General features: G+C 35.4%; 1 protein-coding gene across 1 annotated transcript in view; it reads left to right on the top strand.

Moving 5' to 3' along the window:
* STK3 (serine/threonine kinase 3) overlaps nucleotides 1-13,822 on the top strand; it is a 275,048-nt gene that overhangs the window by 56,748 nt on the left and 204,478 nt on the right. Inside the window, exon 4 of the mRNA XM_021688691.1 lies at nucleotides 5,477-5,591. Within this exon, the coding sequence (XP_021544366.1) occupies nucleotides 5,477-5,591 (115 nt within the window). The remainder of the gene's footprint in view (nucleotides 1-5,476; nucleotides 5,592-13,822) is intronic.

Below are 13,822 nucleotides of genomic sequence, written 5' to 3'. Positions count from 1 at the left end.
CCCCAAAAAAAGTTGGGGAAGATGATATGTAGTTCCACTGGGTTGAAGGTGTTAAAGAGGGGAAGTGAAATGAATACAGGGGACAGGAGAAGGAAGCGGTGGGAGATGGCCCGGGTGAAAGGAGAGGAACATGGCTCATGATTGTCACCCCAGTTATCAAGGCATCATGTTTCACCTTTGCTTCCTAATGTGTGCAGTAATTTGACTTGTGTCTTCCTGGTCCCTCCACCCAATGGAATTTCCTAAGTCATATTGAACTATTTAGCAGTGCCAAAAATGTACAGAATTGCTGGGTTCTCATATGTCTTGTAAGTCCATACAGCGACTTAGTCAAGATTCTTAGGAATTACGGCTGAATTAAAATTTTGTGTGTTGCTTAAAATTATATAAATAACATGGAGCTTGTGTCTTGAAGGAAACTCTGCCTCCCCTCTAGCATTTAAGAATCAACATGTGGTTAAAAAACGATGTTAGGGGCGCCTGGGTGGCTCAGTTGGTTAAGCGACTGGTTAAGCGACTGCCTTCGGCTCAGGTCATGATCCTGGAGTCCCTGGATCGAGTCCCGCATCAGCAGGGAGCCTGCTTCTCCCTCTGACCCTCCCCACTCTCATGTGCTCTCTCTCTCATTCTCTCTCTGTCAAATAAATAAATAAAATCTTAAAAAAAAAACAAAAACAAAAACAAAAAACGATGTTAGGATGTCTGAATAACCATACAGTTAGTTAACTGGCTGACTGAACTGAACGGTTTCACCTTTGGCCCGACAATCTTGCATATGATAATCCTCTTTAAATGCTATTTGATTGTATTATTTTCTTGCATAAATTTCTTCAGGGATTCCCCATTGCCTTCACTGGCATTTCTTGTCACTAAAGTCTACCCATTTTTCTCCCTAGCTTCTGCCCTTAGGCCATATATGTTGTTCAGTGAATGTTGATTATTTTAAAGTGATACATGAATGAATGATGAATGAATTTGAATGAACGACGTCTATGTCAGTGGAAACAGCCTGAGTTAGAAACCCCAGGTCTTGTGCTCGCTGAGCATATTTGTACCTGTGTATGTAATTTTTTTAATTACAGCTTTAAATTTTAATCTTCATTTGCCAGTCTTAAATTTATGTTAAGTGTGCTATTGAAGGGAGGCACAGGGGATAAAACACTGAAGACGACTGGCTTACTGCCTCCTAGCTTGCCAGTCTATATCATTATCAAATTCTGTTGAGTGTACCTTGCAAATATCTCTTGAATTTGTTCTCTTTTCTGTTTCTTTTACTCCCACTCCAATTCACCACATCTCTTTTTAAAAATGTAGGTTTTATTATTGTTTAGGTATGGTGAAATAAATTATTATACTTACAGATCCCAAGAGATGCAAGCCTGCCATGCAAGATTGGGTGAAGAAAGTGAGGGAAGACATACAGGGAAGCACCAGGATCAGTTAGGAGGCAGAGGGAGAGAGCAGAAAACATGGGGAAGAGCCTTTATTGTGGTTCTGTGGGAAGGAATGGATGAGCTAGCGTAAACAGGTTTAGGATTGGTTAGTTCAGAATGATTTCAGTGGGCTCTGGGGTGTAGGGCAGTCCCTCGTTGTCTGGTATTTGGCTCTGGGTTGATGAGGTTAGGGAAACAGTGGCCCTGGAGGTGGTTGGGGGTATGGACTTCTGATTGGTTTGATTGCATATGAAGGGAACACTCACAGGTGCTACCTCTAGGAATGAGCTGATCCTGAGAGGACAGTGGAGGCCTCGTCAGCAGGTCTCAGATGTCAAAGCATCATAAATACAGAAAATAAAAAGATAGGCACAATACAATCTCTTGCATGCTTAGATTAACATGATCTTCTAATTGTTCTACCTGTGTGCATATTTGCTTTCCCACAATCTAGCTTTGATGCGGCAGCCAGAGAAATCTTAGATTTCTCAGATCTGCTTTTACATATCCAATAAAGCCCAATTTCCTTACCTTGGTTTTGAGGCCTTTCATTATCAGGCTTCTGCCTCTGTCTGCAACTACATTGTATTCAACCGTAGTCTTCACTCACTTTATTCTAGGCACACTCATCTTTCAATTTCTTGAGAATGATTTGCTCTTTCTCTCCTCAGGGCCTTTGCACAGACAGTTCTCGGTGCCTGGATGCTCTTTATCTGGTTAACGTCCAGCAAACCTTTGAATCTTACCTTAAATGTTGTTCTTTTGGGAAGGCCTACATTAAGTCCCTTCTGTTAATTTTTCTGTGATTATTCCTTTGTTCACTTATTCACTGCTTTCTTTTGTACATATAAGAAGGGAGGTACTGAGGATAAAATGGAGAGCAGACCAGATTGGCACCTAACCTCATGAAGCTTCTTTTCTTCTGGGGGAGGCAGATAAAAGTCAGTGACAAAGTAATTACAAGATATTGTAAGTGCTTTAAAATTGTAAAAGAAGTATTGATGTAGAAGCTATCAGAGGATGACCAATTGCAGGCCACTATTCTATATAAACCTTTGCGGTTAAGCATTTTTTCTTTTCCAAATCTAAATTGTAATCCACAGCCATTCAATGGAAGGGGGATATTTGGTTGTTAAAGCTCACCCCTGTCTGCTTTCAAAGTTTTTCCATATACTCTAGTGCTTTCCAAGTCAGGGACTACCATGGAATATGGATGTTACTCCATTCTTTCATATGAACTAAGAACAGTTTTATTGGAGAAATGATGAATGCAAAATAAAGTCTCAGCCAGTTTATCTCATGGCAGCCCCCTCCCCCTTTTAAATCACAGTTAGTAATTGTGTTTATCTGTGGGTTTACTTCTCTAATACCAGTGTATTTCATGCTGGTGTGTGCTCTTTGAGAATCAGAATTGTGTTTGTGTGGTTCACCACTACATATTGAACATCTGGCGTAAGCAGAGGGTCAATGAATGAATGTTGAATGCATGATAGAAACTGTATTCAGGTATGTGTCCTTAATGTGGCTATTTAGCCCTATCTGCTTGAATACTTTTCTAGGTTATAATTATTGAGGCCATGTTTTATGATATAGAACTGTTGGACCTTGATCCATGTACTTGATTGTGTATTAGAATGGACCACAAAGTATTTTTTGGAGAGAATTTTACCTGTCCCCAAAGCCATTCTCTTGACTCATCCCTAAGGAGAGAGAGAGTTGCTTCTTCAGGTAGCTGCCCAAGTTAGAATCCCTAATTTTCATAAGGGCTGTCAGCCCTACCCTTAGAACTGCTGATTACTCTAGTGTACTGCAAGATAAAATATATGTTTTCTATGTGCTTTTCAGTGAATATAATTGAATTCATTGTTACTTAATACTTTCAAAATTTTAAATGAGAACATTAATATTTAAAGAAGCTCTTTGAAGGCTATTCTCCTGGAGTGAGGTTTAACTGTGGGTCTATATCAGAGTCGCCCATAGAGCTTTTAGAAGACCTACTGAATTAGAACCCCTAAGGTGTGGGACCTGCGTCACAGGTGTTTCTGATGCATAGCCAGGTGTAAGAGCAGTACTCTTCTGTAAAGGTTTCTACACAGGCACTCATACCCCAAAGAAGTGTATGTAAAGAAGGCTTTTTTATGTTTCCCATAAGTTGAAGTTCGGGGTGTGTAGATTAGTTTCATTTGTTTGTAAACAAGCACTTTTCTTCAGTGGTTCAGTGAACACTTAGGAACTCCTGATATTTACTTTCCCTTCTCAGCACCTACCAAAGCTGAGTGTATCTGCAAATGTAAGGTGTGAGATGGGGAGTGATGAGAGATGTGGGTAGAAAGGTAGACTTGGAAAGGTCTTCTGTGTGATATGAAGCAGTTAAGATCTTTTTCTTTCAGTAATGGAGAGCCATTGGAGGTTTTTTGTTTTCGTTTTGTTTTTAATGGGGGAGCAATATGATCAGTTTATTTTATTTTTGTTTTAAAGGAAGGTAACCTTGTCAACTATATGGAACATAGATTAGAATGGGGGAGAAAACTGACAAGGAGACCAGTTGGGAGCAAATCTGTACAGAGGTAATGAGGAGTAGAAGGATACAACAGGATTGAATTCTAGCCTTGTAGTTTCCTTTTTACTTTGAGCCCTTAAGCTTCAACCAATCTGCTCTACCCTTGACTTGAAGACTTGGCTAAAATTAAAGGCCCTACTGAGAAGTCTTCCCTGACCGTCCTCTTTTGACCTCTTGTTTTAGTGGTCTCTTTATGTCGTCTTTTATAATACTTTCCATTTATTATTATTTTTTGCTAATTTGGTTCTTGTTTCTTATTTATCTTACACAGCTGCCACTTTTCATGATAACTGCTACTGGATAAAAATATCTGTTGAACAAGTTGTCCTCTAAACATGCCATTCTTGGTTTTTTCCTTTCTACTTTGTGCTTTTGCTCATGGCCTTTCTTTTTTCTAGAATGTTCTTATCTCTCCACCCATATTTTGAATTTTTAACCTTTCTTTCATAGTTCAAATCCCTCCCTTTCTACAAGTTCTTTCTGCTGGCTCTACCATTTCCTTATTTTAATTCTTACAGCATTTAAGCTGTCTATTACATAGTTTATGTTACCTTGTTTTTATTTTTTGTGTATTCTGTGAATATGGATACTCTGCCTCTTTGAGTTGGGCAAGATGTTTTACATATCAGTGTATATACTTGCCCTTAGTAAATATTAAGTATTAAATATTAAATAAATAAACATGTGACTGTTTGTCCCTTTCTGAGTCTTCCTGAAAACAACTAGGCTATAAACATAGTTTATTCTGCTCTGAAAGACATAAAAGTTCAGTTCAGAAGTATTTTAAATTGTTAATTTTAGGGCGCCTGGGTGGCTCAGATGGTTAAGCGTCTGCCTTCGGCTCAGGTCATGATCCCAAGGTCTTGGGATCAAGTCCCGCATCGGGCTCCCTCCTCCTTGGGGAGCCTGCTTCTCCCTCTGCCTCTCTCTCTCTGTCTCTCATGAATAAATAAATAAAAATCTTAAAAAAATAAATTAATTTTAATTATCTGAATTTAAAGCAAAAATAGTTGTAATTACTTATTTCTAGAATTTTAGAGGCCCAAATAAAAGAGAATTAAAAATAATTTTTTTGGCTTCGTTGAATTATAGAGTATTTTAAAGTTGAATATTATTATTTGACTGAATGCAAACTCCCTTAAAGGTTTACATTTAAAATGCTTTAGTTAAAATATTTTCATTTGTTCCTTATGTTATAGACTCAGTCCTTTGCCAAAACAAAGCCTTATTTTCTTGGGAATCACTCAAAGCATTTGGGCCTCCTCTGCTTTGCAATCGTGTTAAAATTTCATCCATGAATTAAAGCCTAATTATGCACAGTTGGTGAACCCTACATATAGACAATTTGATGTACAATAGATATTTACTCATTAAGTTTGCTTATTGGAACAATATGAAATGTTGAAAATACTTTGTATTGGGATTAAGAAATAATTTTCTTTGGGAATTAACTAAGTTTAATTGTCTGTATATTTTTCTTTAGCCCATACGTTGTAAAGTACTATGGCAGTTATTTTAAGAACACAGACCTCTGGATCGTTATGGAGTACTGTGGCGCTGGCTCTGTCTCGGACATAATTAGATTACGAAACAAGACAGTAAGTATTTTTAAATTGTTTTGCTAACCTCATTTCTAAAGATTCATACTTTAGAATCTAACTAGGTAGTATTTTGTTACAAAGAAAATATCAGTGTGAAAAAAGAAAAGGTTTTACAGTGTAAAAGGATCTAGTATGAGGTGTGAGAACCAGCCATATACCTTTGTATGGCAAATTCGAGAGTCATATGATTGCTTAATTTATTTGTTAGGAAATTTTTGTTAAGTCACCGAGAATCTACCATGGTACTCTACTTCGTCATTTAGAATCAGTATGTAAGTTATGGCTTGAATTTTATTTAAAGTACATAATATTTATGGTATTTCTTTAAGTTTTCTGTGTTATAATCTGTGGTTGGTAAACAATTGAAGTTTTATGTTTCTGAAAAATAATTGAAATAATTGAATTACAATTGAAATAATTGAAAAACAATTTTTGTCTTTATTTTCCCAAATATTGTCAGGATGTTTGAAAATGACAAAGCTAGCTCATAATTTTGTGTGTGTGTGTGAATTCAAGTTAGTGAAATGTGTTATTTAATAATACCTTTTTATGGTTATGCTTTAATCCTAAGTAAAAGAGCTATTAACAAAATTGTTTAATTTATGCTAGAGATGCATCTAATTTACTTGGATAATTTATAAGGACAAAAGTGACTTTTTTATCTGTGAATGTAGAGTAAGAATGAATCAGTGAAATAATTTGTAATTCTGTAGAACAGTAACCTAATTACTATATGACATTATTATATGTTGTCAGACATATTTCGGTAAAATACATTCAGAAAAATACTTAACTACTTGAGTCAATTTGTGGTTAACCAGAATAATTTTCAAGTTTGATTGGGGAAAAAGTTATAAGTTTATCCTACTAATTTTTTTTTTTTTCTGTTAGAGAAAATAAATAGGATTTCTTTTAAAAGAAGTGAAATAGAAATTAAAATAATCCCTGTTTTGACAGAATGAATTAAGTGAATTGTGACATTCTAATTATATATTTTAGAATTTCTATGGTGCTTAAGTAGTATTTATGTAAATCAGATGATTCTTGAGTGGCAGAACAATGCTTTAATTGAAAATAATTATACTCCAGTTAAAGAAGTGTTTTAAAATCATTTCAGGGCTAAACGCAGTGCATTTGGTACTTGAAATTACCAAATATTAGAAATATGAAGTAAAAGTGTGTGAAACAGAAAATCTGTTATCTTGATTTTAAATGTTAATGTTACCATTGTGAATAGATGGGAAATATTAGATTCAAGTACTTTATTACCTTGTTGACAATAATTACAAACCATGAAGGTATACTCTAATTCTAAAATACGGATATGAATGAATAATTATCTTCAGGAATCTCTTTTACCCATTATCAAAGAGAATATTTTGCCCCATTCACATTCTTTTTTTGGAAGACAGAATCCACTGAATATACTGGGGAGTCACACATTTCAAATAGTTTGTTATTCTCACAGAACAGCTATCCTTGGGTGTGGGGTAGCATGGAAGAGTATGATTCCCAGATATGAAAAAGAACTTAGAGCAGCACGAGGTAGGATCAGGAGCTGTAGGTGTATTGTCTCTGCGTATTGCCTTGATAACAGCTCCTGTTAAATCTCAAAAATATTTGCATCCTACTTTTCTTTCATTTATGTATTATCAGAAAAGAGTACCACTCTTGGGAGGATTAGTAGTATAAGATTTGTATCATCCCTTTTTTTAAAAATGCCTGGACATTGTAAATATTTGATCATTTTATAGGAATGATCACTGGAGTGATAATTCTAATTGTCTGAATTTCAGAGGTGTGGCTGTTATCAGTTAATTGGCTGGTTTTCAAAAATGTGACCAGTGAAACAGTTGTCCTTGATCTGTTAAAACTCACTTTAGTAAGTAATTGTTTTCATGGTCACAGAACAATCCATTTTTTCCCTAAGGGTATGGGAACTTTTTTTTTTTTTAGAGTTTATATGCTCTTTTGTTTTTTGTTCTTTGTTTCTTTTAATTTATTAATTTAATGTACCTATTTAATACATTTTAAACAGCGCAAGACATTCTTATTGTTTATATTGTCAGTGTTTATGCTTTTTATTGTTCCTTATTCTCTTATGCATTTCTCAGTTGCTTGAAGAACATGTCCTTTAGTGCTTTTATGTGGGTATGATGGCGATAAGTGAAAATGTTATTTCACTTCATTTTTGAATGATACAATTACTGGGTAAAGAATTCTAGGTTGGCGGTTTCTTTTAGTTTTTGATTTAAAAGGGTTGACTTTTGGAAGACCACCTAAGTAACGTCTTTTTGTAGAATTGTGCTTGTCTTTGAAAGGTATCTCATTAGGGATGAAGTATTGCTGATTTTTAATTATTGATTGCTATCTGGTTTTGATCAGATGTTTCCTTGAAAATTAAAGGTACAGGGAAAAAATCTGATTAAGTTACATACCTTTTAAAAAACATCTAAGTTTAATCTGTTTAGCTTGAAGTATAATGCTGTTTATGTCTTACCTCTCTCTTCTCTGTACAGTTTCATAACTTGTCACTTTTATTATGCACTTTAGAATAGAAATGGCTCCTAGAATAGAAACTGGATTCGTATTTTGGTGTTTTTGTAAATGTTAGTGACTTATCCTCTCCTCCACCTTTGAGGGTTTCCCTTACCCCCAGGCTTTGCCTAGTGAATTTGCATCCATAAGGGACCAGCTCACATATCGTGTCCTCTTTGAAACTTTTCCTGTTTTCCTGAGTAGTTTCTTATCTAATTGGTTGATTAATTAATTAGGTAAGTCTTTACTGTATATTCACACATAAAGAAAGAGAATAATAAATTCTAACTGCTATTATTATTATAATTTTTACTACTATTAATTTTAACTTTTTACATATTTTGACTAGTAGGTAGACTTTGCACCTTTTTTTAATGTGTATTGGCTTTTTTATTCCTTTTTGTGCTTATCTTTTTGTTACTGTTGTTGGCATTTTTCTTACCAATTTTCAGGATTCCCTGACAGTTTGTTAATAGTTATATGAGCACTTCATATATTTTAAAAGTCATAAAACCAATTATCTTATTGTCAGAATAAAGAAGGAGCTTCAAAATATATCTTTCAGAGGTTTTATACCTTGACCTATACTTTTTCTTCGGAAAACATCTAGGAAAAGATAAAGGCATAGAATTAGGTTTAGGAATTAATTAGGCATATTCCAGTGATTGGAACTGAGGCTGAGCAGCAAAGGGTTGGGATTGTATCTATTTAAATGTTGCTGCTTAACATGGGGCCGATCAAAAAGTTGGCATTTGAGCTGATAATGGTAATTGTGGTTATCAGTGGTAGTGCTACTAGAGATAGGATGAAGTTGAAATTCTTCTCTATTCCAGTGGGTGATAAAAGTTTCTCTGAGTCTCTTGGTTTCATTATGAGTAAATGAGATGTTAAATAGATGTATTCGTTGAATCTTTGCTATATGAACATATAGTTAGTATTCACTGAATCTTTCAACTTCTGAGTGTTGGGGCATCTATAAATATATTTGAGTTAAATTCCTGATTTCTGTGATCAGACACAGCTCAAGTCCTGATGTCATATATTTTAGTAATTGACTATTTTTCAAAATAATTAAATTGCTTTGAACCATCTTTTAAGTGTGGTGAAACCTATGTGTAGATAACCCTGCTGTGGTATCTAGAAATCACATATAATTGGTCAGCTCTGAGTGTTTAGGAGAAGAATCGTTGTAGTTGCCTTTCCCTGTTATAAGCCACTTGAGGACGGACATTTTTACGTATTCATTTTGGAAATATTGTAAGTGCCTGGAGTCGCTGCTGGCATCTGGCAAAGCTTTGATAAATGTTTGTTGAACTGAAACAGGATCAGTTCCTTGGCTGCTTGTCCTATGAATATAAAACAACTCTCTCCATCTATTCAGTGTTATATTTTTGTAGCTAGGTTGTAATTTGCATGGTTACTTCTATTTAGTTTCAGTATTACAGGTTATTGAACAGGTATGTTCATATAGCAAAGAAAGGCCATAGAAAGTGTGTTTACCAGTAACCTTGGAATGTGTGAAATAACAATCTATTGCATTAGTTTTCTTATTTTTACAGAAGTTATATATGTATGTGAATTTAATTTTTTGCTTAAATTTGCAAATGCTGATAAAAAAAGAAACCTCTTGCCTTTTTGTTGTTGTTACTAATGGAAGTTCATGTAAGCATTATTTATTTACTTTTAGTGTTTTCAAATTTAAAAAGAAAAAGTCTAATATGGGAATATATAAAATATATTTATGGGAATAATTTTGAAGATTTCCTTGTGAGGAAACATTTAAAAATGAATAGATTTTATATCAAATGTCATTTAACGTCTCAACATTTATGTGTTTCAAGTATTAGATACTGCAAAGTAGAAATACACAACTCTATGAAATTGAAGCTTTTTAAAAGTAGATTATATTTTTGATTAGAAGCTTTCACAATGGTCTTTATGTAATTGTTAAGCTATGCCTTGACATATGGAAGAAATAGAGTCTATGTCTTAGACATTTGTTGTGTACTTGGAAAAGTTCTGAGAAAATAAAGGCCTAAGGTTATTCTCTCTCATTTTGGCCCATTTTTTGATTTAGCCACTTATTTTAATTTAACCTAGCGCTGTGGATTTTAGTTTTGGCTCTTTCACAGACTGTTTTTATGATCTGAGCAAGTCATTTACCTGACAGGAACTTCAGCTTCCTCATCTGTTAAATAATAGTTAACATCTCTATTGCTTTACATTTTACTTGGCAGTTTTATTTACAGTTCAGTTGATTGGAAAGGTTCAAAACATTTATTGATCTAGGTGCAGTGCTCTGCAGTAGAGGTACAAATAACTAATAAATTTTCTGTTGTTGCATGGTTGAGGTAATATCTATATAAAAACTGAATTCGACTCTATGAAGAGTTAGGATTCTTTAGGAGCAGTAAAGAAGAAGATCTTAGCCGAACACGGAAGTTCAGAGAAAGCTTCGTAGGCATTAGAACCCCGTAGCAGATTCAGAACCCCGTAGCAGATTCTTGGAAGAGGAGTCATCTCTCGTTAGAATCCAAGCTCCACCAGGGCAGGGTTTTATCTTCTTTGTTCACTGCTTTATCTCCATTCCTAGACAATGACTGGCATGCAGGATGCTCAGTAAGTATTTGTTGCGTGCATAGATGGATGGATGGATGAATGAATGAGTGAATGAATGAATGAATGAATCAGAGAAGAGAGGGCAAAGGACATCTTGGAAGAGGAAACAATGATATGCTAAAATTATATTTCCCTCTCTAAAAGTTCAGTGTCATACTCCTAGGTCATCTGAAGGAGAAAGTTCCCAGCATCTGCTTTAACGGATTTACTTTTCTCACACATAATCGCTCAGAATCATTGCCACATTGTAGTTTGATGGATCTATGTTAGGATCATGATGTTGCTGTATAATTTTTGTTTTTCCTGGAGGTGTTCCTTTTGTTTTTGTTTTTCCTTCAAGTTTAGAGAAGAAGCATATGCCATCTTTATCATTTTGCTAATGTCTTCTACCTTCTTACTCATTTTATCTGTTTCCTGGAATTTATATGATTCTTCTTTGAGAAGACATTCTTTGGAGCTTCCTGATTTCTTGTTCTAATGTGGACTCATTGCTTTTTAGGTCTGCTGTACAGCTGCATCCTTGGAATTTCTTTTCACTGGACTTTTGGGTTAGTGCCATCATTTTCTTGTATATTTCCTATTTCCTTGGTTTTCACCCTTGTTTTGTATTCTTCCTAAGCTATCTTCTTCATGGTACAAGAATAAGAGGTCAACTATTTGAGTCCTTGCATGTCTGAAAATGTCTTTATTTTGCTTTCACATTTGATTGATAGTTAGCTTATGTAGAAATTTACATAGAAAATAAGTTTCTCTCAGAGCTTTGAGAGCTTTCGTCTATTATCTTCTAGCATCCGGTGTTGCTAATGTTATAGCTAATGCCTCTCAGAGTCTTATTTATTTGTAGGTTTTTTTACCTGCCCACCCTTCTGCCCCCCACTCCCCAAAATCTGGAACTTTTCAGAGTTTTCTTTTTATCCTGATGATTCTGATACTACACAAGGAACAAGATGCTTCACAAGGTTGTGCCTAGGTGTGAGTCCTTTTTATTAGTTATGCTCAGCACTCAGTTCTTTTCAAATAAACACTTGTGTCTTTCTTCAGCTTTGGAACACTTTCTCTGATAAGCTACTCTGTTTTCTTCACTGGATGGTGAATCTCCTGAATTTTATTCTTTTTTTTTCCTCCTAGATTTCTTTTTTTTAATCTTTTTGCTTTTTGGGGAGTGGGTAGGGAGTGGTTTCTTCTACTTTATTTTCTGACTCTTCTAACTGAACTTCTTATTTCAGGAGTTATATTTTAATTTACAAGAACTCTTTCATTTTTGATTATTACTTTTTTGTAACATTTTAATGCTGAGACATGGATGCAAAAGTTTTTCTCATCACTCTAAGAAAAATAAGCTTTTGAAAAAGTGATTTTCTGTTTCCTGAATCATTTCTACTTCCTCGGGTGTGGTTGTTTCACTTTTTTCTTTGTTTTGGTCTTACCCATGGCAAGGCTGACTGGCAGGAAGGCTGACCAACTCTCACTGGAAGCATTGGGCAGTGCTTTTTGACTAGCAGGTATCATTTTAGGGTGAATAGGTTAGGGCTGGCTTTTAGGGGAAGGGCCTACAGAGGCAATTTGTTCAGTTTCTTGAGATAGGAACCACTCCCCCTCCACTGCCATATGGGGGTCAGTTCCCAGAATGCATGTCATCTGTAGATATGGGAATGGGGGTAGGGGTAGAGTAGGGATTCCATTTTCTTGTTTTCTTTTCTTACTCCATTTTCTTCTTTTCAGCTACCATGGAAAAGCTAGCCACCATTTCCATCCCCTTCTTACTCCTGCCCCCCCCCCATCCCCTAGTGGTGCTAACTGGAGCTCCCTGGAGTTTACTTGGCAATCACTCATTTTGTTGCAGACCCTTTCTTTGCCTGCTCTTGGCTGTGGCTCTTTCCATTGAATGCTTCCAAATTCATTATACTCTCCTGTGGTGAATCTTTTGTTATTAGTTTATTTAATTTTAAAAGTCTCTATCCGCTTAATGAGGTTTCAGGAGGAGGATAGGCAAATAACTAAAATTAACTACAAATTTGGGTTGGCTTTTGAACATGAGTCAGTAATATTCCCCTCTTGCCTTATGTATGTTTTATATAACTTTCATATTCTTAGGTGTTTAGTACAACTACTTTGAGGAGTAATTTGATAATCCCTTATAAGGTTGAATACATACACACCCTGTGATCCATCCAACAATTCTCCTCTTTCATCTGTACTTAGAGAACTCTTAGCACAATTGTACAGTGAGACATAAACAAGAATGTCGTCACAACAGAAAATTAGAAGGAAATTTAAATCTTGATCAGCACTAGACCTTGGATTAGAAGATTGCTGTTGTTCTTTTCTGTCTCAATAATTCTGTAGCTCTTTGGGAAAGGCAAACTCTGAGAGTGGTATTCTGACTGAACCTTTCAGAATACCCAGTGCGCAGCTGACCAGATAGATGAGAATGACATTAAAATTCCAAATAAATTTTGAGTCTTAAAATGTATATAAACATTTATCTTGGTATATAGAGAAATTTTTAGTATTTACTTTTACCTGGATGAGATATACTTCTGTGATATTGTGTGTGTGTGGGGGGGGGGGGAGCAATTGAGGGAACAAAAATAATGGAGAGGAAGTTCCAGACTGAAGAAAGCAACTCCTAAGTTATGTATATATGTTTTCTTCAAGGCATGTGGTGGGCTTATTGTTTTATAATGGAAATAATTGGGAAAGCCAAGTTTTATTTAGACATCACTTCTTTAGAAGTGTGAAGGACGCATTAAGACCATTCTGCTTGGTAAATTCTCACTGATTTTAGTTTTTTTTTTTTTAATTTTATTTTATTATGTTAATCACCATACATTACATCATTAGTTTTTGATGTAGTGTTCCATGATTCATTGTTTGTGTATAACACCCAGTGCTCCATGCAGAATGTGCCCTCCTCAATACCCACCACCAGGCTAACCCATCCTCCCACCCCCCTCCCCTCTAGAACCCTCAGTTTGTTTTTCAGAGTCCATCATCTCTCATGGTTCGTCTCCCCCTCCGATTCCCCCCCCTTAATTTTTCCCTTCCTACTATCTTCTTTTTTTTTTTTA

This window comes from Neomonachus schauinslandi, chromosome 4 (assembly GCF_002201575.2).
Source record: "Neomonachus schauinslandi chromosome 4, ASM220157v2, whole genome shotgun sequence".
NCBI classification, from domain to species: domain Eukaryota; kingdom Metazoa; phylum Chordata; class Mammalia; order Carnivora; family Phocidae; genus Neomonachus; species Neomonachus schauinslandi.
Note: the sequence above shows the minus strand (reverse complement) of the source record. Positions and strands in the feature narration are given on the sequence as shown.